The following is a 17,743-nucleotide window of genomic DNA, read 5'->3' as shown; positions in this document are numbered from 1 at the left end:
CATCTTCGCTGTCGCAAGTTCAACTCTGGTTGCGTGAAGATGTATTTCAAACTTTTGTGATCCGTAAAGACTTGAACTTTCCCACCATAAAGGTAAGATCGCCAAATCTTCAAAGCAAACACTACGGCCACCATCTCAAGGTCATGCGTAGGGTAATTCTCCTCATGTTTTCTTAGCTGTCGCGACGCATAAGCGATTACTTGGCCATGTTGCATTAACACGCATCCTAGTCCCCTCCTAGATGCATCCGAGTAGACCACATATGGTTCATTTGGTTCTGGTAATACCAACACCAGAGCATTTGTTAGCATTTCCTTTAGCTTTACAAAACTTTTTTCACAATCAGCCGACCACACAAATGGTACATCTTTACCCTTCAACTTTGTCATCGGTTGCGCCATGCTCGCAAATCCCTTAACAAAACATCGGTAATAGCCAGCAAAACCCAGAAAACTCCTTACCTCAAACGCATTTTGCGGTCTAGGCCAGTCCACCACTGACTTAATCTTCTCATGATCGACGGACACTCCTTTATCCGACACCACATGGCCCAAAAAACCAATTTCTTTCTGTCAAAACCTGCACTTACTTAGCTTAGCGAATAACTTATGCTTCCTTAGCTTACTCATCACTTTCCTTAAGTGGACACCGTGATCCTCCGGGTTCTTTGAGTAGACCAATATGTCATCGATAAAAATGATAACAAACTCGTAGTGTCCGTACCATGTCCAAGGCCGTCCTGCAGATATCCGACTCTTCTATCAGAATTTGGTGATAGCCTGAAGCCAAATCTATCTTAGAGAAACAAGTAGCGCCTCGGAGTTGGTCCAGCAACTTGTCAATCCTTGGGAGAGGATATTTATTCTTCACTGTCACTCTGTTCAGTCTGCGATAGTCGATGCAAAGTCTAAAGGTGCCATCCTTCTTCTTAACAAAGAGTACCGGTGCGCCCCATGGTGAACTACTCGGTCATACAAATCCTTTCTCCATCAGCTCACTTAGTTGCTTTTTCAATTCGGCCATCTCAGCCGGTGCCATCCGATAAGGAGCCTTAGAGATAGGTGCTGTCCCTAGTTCCAACTCGATGGTAAATGGATCTGAACTCGCTGGTGGTAATCCATTCAATGCTCTGAATACATCCTTAAATTCCCGTACCGCCGGAATGTCCTTGAGTTCAGCATCCGAACCAACTTCAACTGTAGTGATCGAAACCAAATACGCTTTGTAGCCCTTCTCAATCATTTGCTCCGCTTGAATTGCCGTGACAATCAAGCTTCCCGATACTGGTTGAATCCTTCGATACACCAGCATTCCCTTAGCAGTCTCGAAGAGAACTCTCCCTCGGTGGCAGTCCAAGTACGCCATATATTTGCCGAGACAATCCATTCCTAAGATAACATTGTGAGCTTTCACTCGGTAAATCTTCAAGTCCGCTAGCATGTCCAAACCACAAATCATCATTGAGATGTTTCAAACTATCCCATAAGTCATCATCACTTGGCCACCAGCCGCTTGAACCAATCCAAAATTATCCCGAGGTTCATCTAAGAACCCACCTTTTCCGATCATCTCCGGGCATACAAAACAATTTGATGCACCAGAGTCGAACAAGACATGGGTTTCCACACCATCCATGATTATGGTCCCTACACATTCACCTAGGATGCTAAGAACTAACACGACAAGCAACAAGCAATTCCACACAGAAATTTGCAAAGGTAAGTGATAGGACTTACCATTGATCGGACGAGAAGTGCTTGGCTCAATAGACTCCTCGGAGATGGAATAAACCCTTGAAATTATAGCTTGCCTCTTCGGTGGAGGTGGTAATGGCAGCGTCTCATTTGCCCATTTCCCAGTTTGCTGCCCAAGCTTCAGACAGTTCAGCCTTAAGTGACCAGGATCACCGCAATTGTAACACACTCGCGTGTCCGCCACTCTCTCCCTCTCCGGACAGTCAGTTATCTTGTGGTCCCTACTACCACATCGAAGACACTCCTCGGTAAGGAGTCTGCATGTACCAGAGTGAACTTTCTTACAAGTGGAGCACACTCGGTTTCCTAAGAAACCCTTTTTCCCCCAGCTTTCTTTTGTCCGGCACCATTCCCTGGTTTACCTTGTGGTACCGTCGGGGTCAACACCAGCTTAACCACCATCTTTGCTTCCTCTGCAAGATCATCTTCTAGCATCGCCGCCTTTTCCACAAGTTTGGAAAGGGTCGCATTGTTACGAATCATGCAAAGGTTGCGAAAATCAATCCTCACCCCTCGTAGGAATCGGCAAACCTGAACCTGCTCTTCCTCCATTTCATGTCCCCCATACCTCTTAAGGCGATTAAACTCAGCTTCATATTCCCTCATAGTCATTGTCCCTTGACACAAGTCCAAGTACTCAGTCTCAAGCCGGTCACGCGCTTCTTGTGGGAAGTACTTAGCGTGAAACAAGTCTCGGAAAGTTTCCCACGAACAGTCTGGATTTGGCAACCGATTGGCTACACCCAACCACCAAGTATGAGCTTCATCAGCCAAGTAATGAACAACAATGTCCTTTCGATACTCTTGTGGACACCGAACAGAACTAAAGTTCCTCTCAAAGCGACTTCTTCATTCATCCGCCTCAATAGGCTTTGCACCACCAGAGAAGTACTTAGTTCCCAATTTCAGCATATTGTCCATCACCGTCAAGTATGATGGAACTTCTGGTACCGCAGGTGGCACGTTCAGCACTGGCGGATTCACAGCCGGTTGTGGAGCCAATCTTTCCAAGATTTGCACCAACACTTGTCCTATTTCAACTTGCGCAGCTCTACCATTACCTCCTGTACCATTGCCGACACCGTTGCCAGCAGTACCATTGCGAGAACCGTTACGGGTATTCCTCACCATCTGCAAATACCACGTTGACACTAAGTAAGTTCCAATACTAACTTAGTTCACACTCACACAACAACCAGTCTTACCGTGAGACGTTAGGCTTCAGAAGGATTGATTTTTCCCCACTACCCCGCTTATGCTAGACTGTCCTAGAATCGACCATGCTCTGATACCAATTGAAATACCCTAACCCATTTAACATTTAACCAACCACGATACACGACGATAGTCACACAGGTTAAATACTTAGTCGGAGTTACTGTTCCAATTCACCTAACATTTTTTTTCCGCGATGGTTCCATTAGACAAGTCTTAAATGCATAAAATAGATTAATTGAATTTAAAGCAGGGTTCTAGTACAACGGCAAGTTCGCTAATAAGCTATTACATCGTTTTAACATGCTTAGTGGAGCGGTTGTCCCGTCTCACTAGGCTCAATCAAGAAAACGCATTCAAACAATCGATTCAACAAGTCAATCATGCAAGTCATAAACATAAATATACCGTCAAGATAATTATCGGAACAACCATCGATTAATCATCAAGACATGATCGCGATAATAACATAAAATATGACAAGGAAGCAATCAAAGACCTCGCTAAATCTATGCAAGAAACGATTCTAGACTCGGCCACGGTCACGCTCTCACCTTACGCACTCGGACACAGATTCTCACACCTCTTGTCGTGATTCTCTCGAACAGCTAGAGCCGCTCTCGATCAGATAATACTAACCATCGGAAACTACATAATAGTACATATCAACGTTCCCATTCAGATAATTCTCGGTAAAATATAGCTAAACACAAAGTTCTGCCGACACTTACCCATATTTCTCGACCAACACCTTAGACCCTCATCAGCCGCTCTCGGATTCTCGACTAACTCTTGAACAAAAGGCTTAGATCTCTCTATCTAGTTGCTTTAGGAGTTCTTATGTGTGAAAAAACCCTAACAAATGGCCGGATGTTCAAATATATAGGATCGCATTTCCACGAGAAGCCCTAGCTCTAAAGGATCATGTATCTTTCTTGCCACTTCAACCATCGAGCCAACGTGCGCGGCCCATTAAACTGGCCCATGAACCCTTGTATCACCAATGCCCTCTCGGTAATGGCCCATTGATCGACCGATCCATCGATCCCTCTCTCGATAGCGTACCGACATTCCTGTCCGAAATTACCGCGATATGATAGCCTTCCGACAACAATGTCCGATAAATTCGCACTGACCAAAAATCTTGATAAATTCTCGATAGACCCCATTTCTACTCCGCACATTCGGATTTCCATCAGCTAACAGTCCATCGACCCTTCATCGACCATTCATCGACCATCGACCAAGTCATTTAACTTATGTATAAATTTGACCAAGGTTCGACCAGGGTACCCATTAACCGTCCAAGGTACGCTGGAGATGGGTGTTACACCCCGCCTTGAACATAGTCTCGAACTAGAGCGCCAGAGGGAGTCTTAAGCGCGCCATCTTTGCGAGACGACCACTTTTCAGCCACATCTTAAGCGCTCCATCTCCTTCCCAAAGAGTGCGACATTGTCCACCCGACGCTGCACCATAACGATCCAAGCGGCAACTGGACCCAGACACCTAACGGTCTTAGCCAGATCTGGTTAGCGACAACTCAACCCGCACGTTGACGATACAACGTAGTAAGCGGAGGAGTGATGGCGATGGTAGGAACCACCAATTCACAGTGCAAGTATGAGCGGCATCTAGGCCGAGAGGCCTCACGGTAACGGCCAGATCTGGCAAGGATGAAGCCGCGAGATGACGAGAGAAGCAGACCAACTGGAGGAGCGATGGAAGCGGTTGGCGGAGCTGGGCGAGAGGAAGCCGTAAACGGCGGCGGAGAACCATGTCCGGTGAAGAGGCTATGGTCGTCGGCGAGAAGCCAAGCTCAGCGAGACAAGAACCATACAACCAAAAAATAAATTAAAAGTAAAAGAAAATAAGGGTGAGAGAAATAAATTATTATGTGGCAGAGAAGCAAAGGTTAAAGTAAAACAAGAAGTCAAGAGAACATATATATATGGGGGACCAGCGCGTTGACCGAGATAAAAAGGAAATCCCTAGCTTTGAAGCTGCCAACACTTCCCGCGCCTTGGAAAACGTGCAGAACACGCAAAGTCCTTGTTTAAGGCCCGTGATGTCTCGAAAAACGTGCGCAACGCACTATCCATCCCGGTACCCTCCCAAAATCTCGAAAAACGTGTGCAACGTACTATTCATCCCGAAACCCTCCGGAAATCTCGAAAAATGAGCGCAATGCACTAATCATCCCGGAACCCTACAAAAAACTCGAAAACGTGCGCAACGCACTATTCATCGGACTAGGGGGGACGACTGTTGGATATAGTCTTTGCCCCCAAAATTCTAAAAGGTCCAAACAGAAGATTCTTAAGAAGTTTAGGGCCTGAAGACATGAATCTGGGCCATTTGGCCGCAGGGACAAAATCGTCATTTGTGGAAGAGACAGATTGGACCCTAGGTCAATGGCCCCACTTTAAATACCAGATGTCATTGTCAAGGCTCTGGATCCAAAATCTGGGCAATCAGAGAGAAAAGAGCAATTATTTTAAAGTTTTGATTTCATTTTCTCTAAACCTTCACTTCAATTCTATGTTAATAAAAGGACCAGTTCCACTTTATCCCCATTAATATTTGTATTATTTATATTGTCGATTTCATACATCAACACTGCATATCTCCTAAAGAATGAGAAAGCATATGCGCATATTGAGTTAAGCTTTAAGACTTCACCATTCAAGCATAGCCTTAGATGCTTAAGCTGTAAATTTAAGCATACCCCTAGATTTTGTCTCCATACAAGCTTACCCTTGGATACTATATTCAATTATTAGCCAACTAGACAAACTTGTCTTTTATACTTTCACAATTTACATAGTGTGTTAACCACATGTTAAGTATCTCCAACCCACCTTCATGATACGTTTACTCCAGCTAAATCTATACTAATACACTCCTGATGAGATATATTAATATTTTACATTTTTCGAAATTACAGCAGTTTTTCATACTAACAGTTTTTGTAAAAGAAAACTATATATAAATGAAAATACTTCTAATTTTGTTTTGTATAAAAACACGATATATGGAAATAAACGAAATATTTGAAAAAGGAATTATTTCTAAATTTAATTTATATAAATTAAAGAACATTTGTATTATAGAAACCAAAACTAAAACACTATAATATTTTTACATACTACATGTCAATGTATAGCTATTTAAATTATTATAAAGTTTAAAACAATTTTTAAAAAACTAATTGAATATATCCGCGTGTAGCGTGGGTTAATAACCTAGTATCTATAAAAAATCAGCTGATAGACACACAAACATACGTAAACTATATATGACCAACACTATAACCATCATTTTTATCTTTTTTTTTTCAACCAAACATTTTATAAATTAAAAGAGAACTCTCAGATTGGTTGCCCAAACTGGAGGAAAAGAGTTTACAAAAGAAATTTCAGAAATTAAAGATTTTGAAGAATAAGCTAGACAATCTGCCGTTGCGTTAGACTCTTGTGGGATCATGTTCAGGGTGAAGGAAGGGAAAGATGTTCTGAGCAAAGAAAAAGCCTCCAGCAGACTCGAAAAAGCGGACCAATCATCGGGCATCTGCACCATCGCAAGTAATTCTGCACAATCCGTCTCAAATACTTGACAATCCACCCATGCCGCCAACAGAGACTTCATAGCCCAAATCAGAGCTTGAAGCTCCGCGTGTAAGGGAGTAAGGCCACGTCTGTGACTCCGGGCTCCCAGGTGAAGCGTCAAATCGTCACCATTGCAAGACCACCACCCCAAACCCTGGAGATGATCCGAACTTTTCCATGAACCATCAATCTGACAGCGGGGAGAAGACTCTCTATCCTCCAAAACAGCCGGAGGATATAGATAACTCCCAGAGAAAGATTTGGCTTCATCCCACAATAATTTATCATTAGTCGCCTGATTTGAAAATATCAATCGGCTCTGCCTCTGTTCCCTGGAAAACCTTTTATTCCTATCTTTCCAGACTGACCAAAGTATCCAGGGAAAACGAAAAGTGATATTAGAAATCCCCGATTGCGATGCCGCCTGCCAATATATAAAATCTAGATTTCACATAGATTAAAGCATATGGAAAACCTTCTGGATCTAGCGATAGAGGAGACAGCTCCCATATACTTCAGGAGCGAGGACACTCAAAAAGAGCGTGATTGATTGTCTCTATCGCAGAAGCACACCGTTTACACTGGGTATCATATCGGACTCCCCGATGTGCAAGCTTTTCCAATCAAGGGAGAGTACTAGAAGCAATCTGCCAGAAGAAATGTTGAACCTTCGGGGGAGCCTCAAGTTTCCACAATTGAGCCCAAAGAGCCATACACGTAGGTCCACATTCAACTTCCGCAATTAATTCCCGAGCTAACCGATAGCCTGATTTCACCGAATACTTCCCTGACTTAGCAAAATGCCATACTAGTCGGTCCGATTTATAAAATTTACTGACTGCTATATTTCGAATAATCAGGATATCCACCAGATCAAAAAACTCCTCTAGTATAGGTAAATACCAGTCCTTTGTAGTTGGATTATTTAAATGATTAACCATCAAGCTCGAGAGCAATAATCGCCCTCTAAAATTGGCCGGTCTTGGCCAGATATTTCGTAACCATGGATCACGCCAAACCGAGATAGAACAGCCAGAGCCTACCGCCCACCTCACACCTTGTTCCACTAGTTCCTTAGTTCAGTAGATACTCCTCCATGCCATAAGAGGATGTTTATTCCTAAAATATCGACCTCTCATTACCCGAGCCATTAAGGAAGTGGGATAATGAATTAGACGTCAAAACTGTTTAGCCAGCATGGCATCATTAAATTAATCCAGAGTTCTGAAACCTAGACCCCCTTCACACTTATCTTTACACATTTTATCCCAAGCTACCCAGTGCATACCACAAGCCTTATCATTCGACTTCCACCAAAACGTAGAAATAGCACTCGTTAGTTTGGATTGCAGCTCCTACGGCAGTTTATTACACGACATAACATGGGTAGGAAGTGCTACCGCCACCGACTTAATCATAATCTCCTTGCCCCCCTTTCGATAAATACTTCGCAGACCAACCATTTTCCCGGTCATCCAACCGATCCTTAAGATAGCTAAAAACCTCAGTTTTCGAACCCTGGAGGCTTTCAGGAATACCGAAATAAGAACCCATGCCGCCCTCTTTAGAGATACCAATAACGGATTTGAAGTGAGATCTTCTATCAGATGGAACCTTTTTACCAAACATAATAGAAGATTTCTCCAGGTTAACCTCTTGTCCTGAGGCTTTACCATAATCACCTATTATTTCCATTACCTTCCTACACTCAGTCGCCTCTGCTTTACAAAAAAATAGACTATCATCAGCCAATAACCAATGCCTAATAGTGGAACTATCACGAGCAATTGTGATACTCGTTAATTTCTTTTTCCGTTTAGCCTTTTTAATATTTGCTATCAAAACCTAGGTGCACAGTATGAACAAATACCGTGACAGAGGATCCCCTTGACGTAAACCCCTTTGTGGTAGAATAGAACCCCGAGGCTGACCATTCAACAGAACTTGATAGGACACAGTAGAAACACACCACATTATCCACGAAATCTATTTTCTGTCAAATCCTAGTCTAACCAATACCGCCTCCAAAAAATCTCATTCAACCCGATCATATGCCTTACTCATATCCGTTTTGAATGCCAGAAACTTCGCCTAACACCGTCGGTTAGTATTCAACCCATGAAACATTGTAACATCCGCGATCAAAACTTTGTGTTTTGAGAGTGGGTACTGATCGACACCATTAGTTTCTAGTTCGACCAGATTGACTTAATTGTAGATTTTTGGTTGGTTTGGTTTAGAGAAAACCATTAAACCAAGATAGTAAGTGTTTGTCGACAAAAATAAGGGTTTTGGCTTTTGTCTTGGTCGCCGTTTATCGTTTGTGAGAGGACAAAGAGAGAATCAAGTGTTCTTGAGATTTTGGGTGAGATTGGGAGATTTCTTGGCTGTTCTTGGGAGATTTGAAGCTAGAAAAGATCTAGAAGCTTGCTAGGAGGGTTGGATTCGTTGTTATTTGTCAGAATCTTCCTGCAAAGAGGTGAGTGCATGACCATGGTTTATCTAAGTCTGAGATCTCCTTTGTCTTGCTTGTTTGGTGTTGTTTGTTGTGTTTTCTTGCTTGTTTCGGTTGCTATAGGGTTCCTACGGATTCATATAGCTATGGGATTGAGTATTGGACGGATTTGGAGGTGTTAGGAAGTGAGATTCGACTCTTGGCTTTGAGCGGTTCACGATTTCAGAGGCAGTGTCGATCGACACCAGGAGGGTGTCGGTCGACACCAGTAAGCAAGCATCGGTCGACACTGTGGGGTAGTGTCAGTCGACACCAAGAGCCAGTGTCGGTTGACACTTGGCTGGTGTCGGTCGACAGCTCCCTTCCAGCGAGACTATATGTTGCTTCCTGGTTTGTTTGCTTTGTTTGTTGATTGTTTTAGACATTTGTATCTAAAATACTCATGCATCTCAATTTGTGTTTGTGGTGCAGGTAAAGGCAAAGTGTGATCATGGAATCAAGGTAATGAAGAGGAGGATGTTCTAGGGACTCGATTGGTTGTTGTCTGGAATTGCTAGGTTGCTAGAGTTGGGTCATTATAAACATTGCTAAGTTGCTGATTTTATGACTCCTGTTGTTTGGTTATTGGATATTTGTTATGGTTTAATATTGGTTATTTAATTATTGGATATTTATTAATTATTGTTATTGTTTATGTTATCCGCTATAATGTCATTGTGGTTAGGTGGCTAGTGGGTATGAGACCACTAGTTGTAGAGTATTTATTATTTATATCATTATTATTATTGTTATTATTTATTATTAAAAAAAAAAAAACGGGTCGGTCGTTTCAGTTTTGCATCAGAGCCCTTACGGTTCTAGGTTTGAGTTCACTAGGCTTTGTGTTGTAGACTCTAAGGGTTTGCATGCTTTGATTGATTATGTGAGTTAGTCAATTGTGTGTGGCATGGAGTCCTAGAACATCCTCTTCGAGTCTACTGTGTGATTCCATGGTGAGTTATGTTATTTTTGTGTTCTAAATAAATTGTTTGCTTAGTCTTCTGTTCATGGTAGTGCAGATGGCTAGAGATGATGCTGTTTCTGGTCGTGGACGCAGTCGTGGTTGTGGACACTGTCGTGGTCGTGGTAGGGGCAGAGGCCCAGTGGTTAGTGATATTGTGGACCATAGTGTGACAGCTGAGGGTGTTGGCGAGTCGCAATGTGTCCACGAGGATTCCATGAGTGTGGCCGGAGGGGGCGGTATTGGTGCACGAGTGGCCGGTGGTGCTAGGGTCCCGGGTGTGGGGGTTCCAGTGGGTGGAGTCCCTGGAGTTGATTTTGCGGCTTTGCTGGCACAGATGTTGGAGCGGTTGCCAGCAGTGGTACCGGCTCAGGCTCGGGTAGTGTCACCAGTGGTGGCGGAGGAGCAGCAGCCAGTGGCTGCGGATGGGGGAGCATATAGTCGTTATTTGTCTATGTTGAGTTTTGATGTGTGGCATTGATACTGCGCGGTTTTTGGGTGGTACAGATCCTACTGCTGCAGATGCGTGGAGGACGAGTGTGGAACGTAACTTCTAGACTCTAAGATGTCCTGAGGAGTTTTGGGTGGACATAGGGGTCCACAATTTGATTGGTGATGCTTAGGTGTGGTGGAGATCAGTGGTTGCTAGGAGAGAGTGGAGAGGGAGATGACTTGGACTGACTTCGTTGAGGATTTCAACCGCAAGTACTTTCCAAGGGAGGCATTGGACCGGTTGGAGGTACAGTTCCTTCAGTTGTCTCAGGGGACACGGTCAGTGCGGGAGCTAGACTTGGAGTTCAGTCGACTTCTCTCTTATGGGGGTCGGGCTATGGAGTCTGAGGAGGCCCAGATCAGGAGGTTTATGAGGGCTCTTCGTGATGACTTGAGGGTCCATTGTAGAGGACAGAGTTATGCTACTCGTGCAGAGCTGGTGAAGACTGCAGCAGAGATTGAGGAGGATATCCGGGCATAGGCAGTGACGGTTAGTCCTGCGGTGCAGCCTAAGAAGGCTCATTATTATGAAGGTTCTAGCAAGGGCGGCAAGCCTGCGCAGGGAACAAAGAGGAAGTAGGGGGCTACGTAGAGACAGAGTGGTGCAGGGTGCTTTTGTTGTGGGAGCATGGATCACAAGGTAGCTAGCTGTCCCCAGAGGAGTGCTCCGACGGCGGCGGTTCGTGTGTGCTATCATTGCAGGGAGCCTGGGCACATCAAGCCCAAGTGTCCCAAGTTGCATCAGATGGCAGTGGCAGCGGTGCAACATGTTGTGCAGCCTGGAGTGCAGCAGGTGGCACGGATTGAGCAGGTGCCACGAGTGTACACGACGGTCGAGCCTGGTGGAACCAGTGCCAGAGCGATCACATGTATAATTTTTGGTACTTAACTTTGTGTATTTCAGTAGGTTCAGATATTATATTTTTCCTGTGATAAAGTGTTAGGTTCTCAACACATGAGGTTTGTGTAGGGACCTTGTTGGTGGGCGGGTTTAAGTCCCATGTTATGTTTGATTCTGGAGCTTCTCATAGCTTCATTACTCCGGAGTGTGCAGAGATTGCTGATATCCGAGGAGATCCCAGGGAGCGTACAGGAGTTGTCGGAGTTACGGGAGGCAAGTTTTTGAGAGTCATTGGACGAGCTAGGGGAGTTGATATTTAGTTCGCACGAGAGTGGTGGCCAGCGGATTTGCTTATCAGTCCAGTGGAGTTGTATGATGTTATTCTTGGGATGGATTGGTTGCATCGGCATATGGTACATCTGGATTGCCATCGTGGTAGAGTGGAGTTTGAGCGTCCAGAAGGGAAGTTGGTTTTTCAGGGGATTAGTTTGGGGAGTCTTGTGATCTCGGCCATTCAGGCTGGGAAGATGATCGAGAAGGGCTGTGAGGCTTATTTGGTTACTATATCAATGCCAGAGTCAGTGGGGCAGTCTACGGTTAGCGGTATTCAAGTTGTTTAGGAATTTGAGGATGTGTTCCAGTCGTTGAAGGGATAACCACCATCTCGGTCAGATCCTTTCACGATTGAACTGGAACCGGGGACGACGCCGTTATCCAGGGCTTCTTACAGAATGGCTCCAGAAGAGATGGCAGAGCTGAAGAAGCAGTTAGAGGATTTGTTGAGTAAGGGATTCATCCGTCCTAGTGTATCACCGTGGGGAGCGCCTGTGTTATTTGTTAAGAAGAAGGATGGGAGTTTCCGGTTGTGTATTGATTAACGAGGTTTTAACTGGGTCACTGTGAAGAACAAGTACCCTCTTCCTAGGATCGATGAGGTGTTAGATCACTTGAGAGGTGATACTTGGTTCTCCAAGATAGATCTGGCGTCGGGTTATCATGAAATACCGATAGATGAGGCAGATGTGAGGAAGACTGCTTTCGGGACGAGGTATGGGCATCATGAGTTTATGGTGATGCCTTCTGGGTTGACTAACGCGCCAGCAGAATTTATGAGGTTGATGAACAGCGTGTTTCAGGAGTTTCTAGACGTGTCTGTCATCATCTTCATCGACAATATTCTGGTATTTTCTAAGAGTTCTGAGGAGCACGCAGTGCATTTGAAAGCAGTTCTGGAGAAGCTGCGGGAGCATAATTTGTTACTAAGTTGAGCAAGTGCAGTTTTTGGCAGCGTGAGATGGGTTTTCTGGGTCACATTGTTTCTGCAGAGAGAGTTTCTGTAGATCTGGAGAAGATTCAGGCTATCAGGGATTGGCCTGACCGCAGAACGCCATAGAGATCAGGAGTTTCCTTGGTTAAGCAGGGTATTACACGAGATTTGTACAGGGATTTGCAAGCAAGGAACGTCCTATGACTAAGTTGACAGGAAAGGATGTTCCTTTTGTATGGTTACAGGAGTGTGAGGAGGGCTTTGCAAGCCTTAAGGAGATGTTGACTACTACGCCAGTATTAGCTTTGCCTGAGCAGGGAGAACCCTATGTGGTTTACACTGATGCATCCAGAGTTGGTTTGGGGTGTGTGTTGATGCAGTATGGGAAAGTGATTGCCTACACTTCACGGCAGTTGCGGAAGCATGAGGACAACTATCCTACTCATGATTTGGTGATGGCTGTTGTAGTCTTTTCCCTGAAGATTTGGAGATCTTATCTTTATGATGCAAAGATGCAGGTGTTTACAGATCATAAGAGTTTGAAGTATATATTCACTCAGCCTGAGCTGAACTTGAGGCATAGGCGGTGGATGGAGCTTGTGGCAGATTATGATTTGGTGATAGCTTATCACCCTGGTAAGGCTAACTTGGTTGCAGATGCTCAGGAGCAGGAGATGGAGTCTCTGGTAGGAGAGATCAGTGCGTTGAGTTTGTGTGCTGTTTCTCAGGAACCGTTGGGTTTGGAGGCGGTTGATAGAGCAGATCTTCTGAGTAGGGTGCGGTTGGCTCAGGAGAAGGATTTAGGGCTGGTGAATGCATCTAAGGATGTTGATTTAGAGTATCACGTCTCAGCTAATGGTACTATATTGGTGCATGGGCGGATTTGTGTGCCCAAGTGAGGAGTTGAGGAAGGAGATCCTGAGAGATGCTCATGCGAGCATGTTTTCTATTCATCCAGGAGCGACTAAGATGTACCGTGATCTTAAAAGGTATGTATTATCACTGGGTCAGGATGAAGAAGGATGTAGCTAGTTGGGTCGCGAAGTGCGATGTATGTCAGCTAGTGAAGGATGAGCATCAGGTTCCTGGAGGGTTACTGAAGAGTCTACCCATTCATGAGTGGAAGTGGGATATGATCATGATGGATTTTGTGGTAGGATTGCCAGTGCCTCAGACTTTTGATGCTATTTGGGTCATTGTGGACCGGTTGACTAAGTCAGCACATTTTCTGGCCATTAAGAAGACTGATGGAGCAGCGGTCTTGGCTAAGAAGTATGTGAAGGAGATAGTCAGATTGCATGGGGTGTCAGCGAGTGTTGTGTCTGATAGGGATTTTAAGTTCACTTCGTTGTTCTGGAAGGCATTTCAGGCGGAGATGGGCACTAAGGTGCATATGAGTACAGCTTATCATCCCCAGACCGATGGAAAGTCAGAGAGGACGATCCAGACGCTGGAGGATTTGCTGAGGATGTGTGTGTTGGATTAGGGTGGCCATTGGGCAGATCACCTGAACCTGGTCGAGTTTGCCTACAACAACAGTTATCAGGCGAGTATTAAGATGGCTCCTTATGAGGCTTTGTATGGGAGGCCATGTCGTACACCGTTATGTTGGACTCAGGTGGGGGAGAGGAGCATGTAAGGTGCTTGTTTTGTTCAGGAGACCTAAGAGAAGATTTGGGTTCTCAAGCTGAACATGAAGGAAGCTCAGGATAGGCAGAGGAGCTATGCTGATAAGAGGAGGAGAGATCTTGAGTTTCAGGTAGGAGACAAAGTGTACCTCAAGATGGCCATGTTGCGGGGTCCGAACAGGTCATTGTCAGAGACTAAGTTGAGTCCAAGGTATATGGGTCCGTTCAGAGTGATTGAGCGGGTGGGACCAGTAGCATATATTAGCCTGAGGTTATGCATGCGTTCCACAAGGTTTTCCATGTTTCTATGTTGCGGAAGTGTCTCCGTGAGGATGATCGGTTGTTGGCCAAGATTCCTGAAGATCTTCAGCCTAACATGACTTTGGAGGCGAGACCAGTGAGGGTTCTCGGGAGGAGGATCAAGGAACTTTGGAAGAAGAAGATTCCTTTGATGAGAGTCCTATGGGACTGTGATGGTGTTGAGTAGCTGACTTGGGAACCATAGGCGAGGATGAATGCAAGGTTTAAGAAGTGGTATGAGAAGTAAGCCGCGACTTGAGCTTGTCTAGCCTGGTCCCATCTGTAATACGTGGCTGGATTGGGAATGGAGTATTCCATCCCATCTCTCTTGTTTACTTGGTCGCTTAGGGGTGGTTGGTTATGCGACTAAATAACAAGATGAAGTGGTGTTCGGGGTACAAAATTTCCATGAGGCGGTGGTTTTGAGGGAAAGTTTCCTCGAATAGAAGTTTCTAAAAGTAGAAAGTACTAAAAATGGAAAGTTTTATGTTAGTTAGAATTGTCCATTTTTAGTTGTTGTGAGCCTTGGAGGGGCTTGTGTGGCCTTAGTGGCAGACTTTTGAGTCATTTTGTCCGTGTGGGGCGGTCTTTTGAGACATTGTGTGGCCTTTGTGGCGGGCTGTTTAGCCAATTGTGTGGCCTTCGTGGCGGGCTGTTTAGCCAATTGTGTGGCATTTGTGGCGGGCAGTTTAGCCATATGTGTGGCCATTGTGGCGGGCTGTTTAGGCGGACCTTCGGGATGTGTTGTCTTTTTGACGGTCCTTCGGGACATGTGGCCTTTTTAGGCGATCTTTCGGGATGTATGGTCTTTGTGACGGTCCTTCGGGACAAGTGGTCTTCGTGACGGCCCTTCGGGACAAGTGGTGTTCGTGACGGTCCTTTGGGACGAGTGGTCTTTGTCACGGTCCTGTTGAGGACATTTGTTTGGTCTTGGTGACAGTCCTATTTAGGACATTTGTTTGGCCTTGGTGGCGGTCCTGTTTAGGAAATTTGTTTGGCCATGGTGGCTGTCCTGTTTAGGACATTTGTTTGGCCTTTGTGGCGGCCCTTTTGGCATGTATATGATCCTTGTGTGGTCATGAGGTATTCCAGTGAGGGGATATGTGATTGGTGGGACAATGTGTTGTCTTACGCGAGCTACAGGAAGGAAACCTGGTTAGGGATAGGACTCAGACGTGTTCAGAATTGTTTGCTGGCAACTCTTGGGGGGAATTTAGTTCTCCTAGTACTGCCATATTCTGAGACTTTGTGGCTTAGGAATATGGTTGGTATATCAACTTCGGATGATGATCCGGAGGCGCGCTGTAGGGTGGCAACCCAAGAGACGAATATTGGACTTCCTTATATATTATGTCATGCGGGGTTAGGCCCGATGACGAGCCAACATTATGGCATGCAGGCTTAGGCCTGATGAAGAGCCAATAAAACTCAAGGTTAAGGCCTATGAGTAAAGGAACGTCCAAAATTCGAGAGCAAATAATGCCTGGAACGTGAGTCTATCGCCTATAGGTGACCTTTCATAGATCGGTCGAAGGAGTGCGGACCGTGGAGATGGTTGCACGGGAGTCCTTGGCTGATGGTTGATCGAGATTCAAGGACGAATCTATGTTGGTGGGAGAGAATTGTAACACCCGCGATCAAAACTCTGCGTTTTGAGGGTGGGTGTCAATCGACACCAAGGGTGGTGTCGGTTGACACCATTAGTTTCTGGTTCGACCAGATTGACTTAATTGTCAATTTTTGGTTGGTTTGGTTTAGGGAAAACAATTAAACCAAGATATTAAGTGTTTGTCGACAAAAAGAAGGGTTTTGGCTTTTGTCTTGGTCGCCGTTTATCGTTTTTGAGAGGAAAAAGAGAGAATCAAGTGTTCTTCAGATTTTGGGTGAGATTGGGAGATTTCTTGGCTTTTCTTGGGAGATTTGAAGCTAGGAAGGATCTAGAAGCTTGCTAGGAGGGTTTGATTCGTTGTTATTTGTCAGAATCTTCTTGCAAAGAGGTGAGTGCATGACCATGGCTTATCTAAGTCTGAGATCTCCTTTGTCTTGCTTGTTTGGTGTTGTTTGTTGTGTTTTCTTACTTGTTTTGGTTGCTATAGGGTTCCTACGGATTCATATGGCTATGGGATTGAGTATTGGACGGAATTGGAACTGTTAGGAAGCAAGATTTGACTCTTGGCTTCGAGCGGTTCACGATTGCAGAGGCAGTGTCGATCGATTCCAGGAGGGTGTCGGTCGACACCAGTAAGCAAGCATCGGTCAACACTGTGGGGTAGTGTCGGTCGACACCAAGAGCCAATGTCGGTTGACACTTGGCTAGTGTCGGTCGACAGCTCCCTTCCAGAAAGACTATGTGTTGCTTCCTGGTTTGTTTGCTTTGTTTGTTGATTGTTTTAGACATTTGTATCTCAGTTGCTTGTGTGTATAGCCCAGTAGATGGGGGGGATTGCCTCACTATGTGTTTATAAAATACTCATGCATCTAAATTTGTGTTTGTGGTGCAGGTAAAGGCCAAGTGTGATCATGGAATCAAGGCAATGAAGAGGAGGATGTTCTAGAGACTCGATTGGTTGTTGTCTGGCATAGCTCGGTTGCTAGAGTTGGGTCATTAGAAACATTGCTAGGTTGCTGGTTTTATTACTCCTGTTGTTTGGTTATTGGATATTATTTATGGTTTAATATGTTGGTTATTTAATTATTGGATATTTATTGATTATTGTTATTGTTTCTATTATCCACTGTTATGTGATTGTGGTTAGGTGGCTACTGGATATGAGACCACTAGTTGTAGAGTATTTATTATTTATATTATTATTATTGTTATTATTTATTATTTAAAAAAAAACTGGTCGGGTCGTTTCAAACATCTCTTGAGCAACAAGGATATTATTAGTAATTAAGCGACTAGAGACAAAGGCCGACTGAGTCTCTGAAACCAAGAGAGGCAAGAAGCGTTTTAACCGAAAGCGCAGTACTTTAGAAATAACTTTATAACTCACACTACAAAGACTGATCGGTCTAAACTCCGCCATCCGCTGCGGTCTATCAACTTTAGAAATAAGACAGATATTGGTCTCATTTAAACGTGGATCAAAATGATCCCTTCGAAAAAAGTCCTGAACCAAAGTCACCAAATCCCTTTCAAAGAAGACCAAAACCGTTGAAAAAACAAAGCTGTCATACCAT

At 44.6% G+C, this 17,743-nt stretch overlaps 1 protein-coding gene across 1 annotated transcript; it reads right to left on the bottom strand.

Moving 5' to 3' along the window:
• Positions 970-2,366, bottom strand: LOC109128028. Its single transcript, XM_019233702.1, has 4 exons — positions 2,117-2,366; positions 1,737-2,060; positions 1,557-1,673; positions 970-1,433 (listed from the first exon to the last, which is right to left on the bottom strand). The coding sequence occupies exons 1-4, from the start codon at positions 2,364-2,366 to the stop codon at positions 970-972; spliced, it is 1,155 nt and encodes a 384-aa protein (XP_019089247.1).

This window comes from Camelina sativa, chromosome 12, assembly GCF_000633955.1.
Source record: "Camelina sativa cultivar DH55 chromosome 12, Cs, whole genome shotgun sequence".
Lineage (NCBI taxonomy): Eukaryota > Viridiplantae > Streptophyta > Magnoliopsida > Brassicales > Brassicaceae > Camelina > Camelina sativa.
The sequence above is the reverse complement of the archived record's forward strand: the minus strand, read 5'-3'. Positions and strand labels throughout refer to the sequence as shown.

Excerpts from the sequence above, each read along its gene's own strand:
- LOC109128028 (XM_019233702.1), bottom strand. The coding sequence starts at position 2,366 with ATGACTATGAGGGAATATGAAGCTGAGTTTAATCGCCTTAAGAGGTAT. Across the intron at positions 1,674-1,736 it reads CACTTCTCGTCCGATCAATG|TTCTTAGCATCCTAGGTGAA; the intron begins GTAAGTCCTATC and ends TTGTCGTGTTAG. Across the intron at positions 1,434-1,556 it reads CCCGGAGATGATCGGAAAAG|CGGACTTGAAGATTTACCGA; the intron begins GTGGGTTCTTAG and ends TGGACATGCTAG.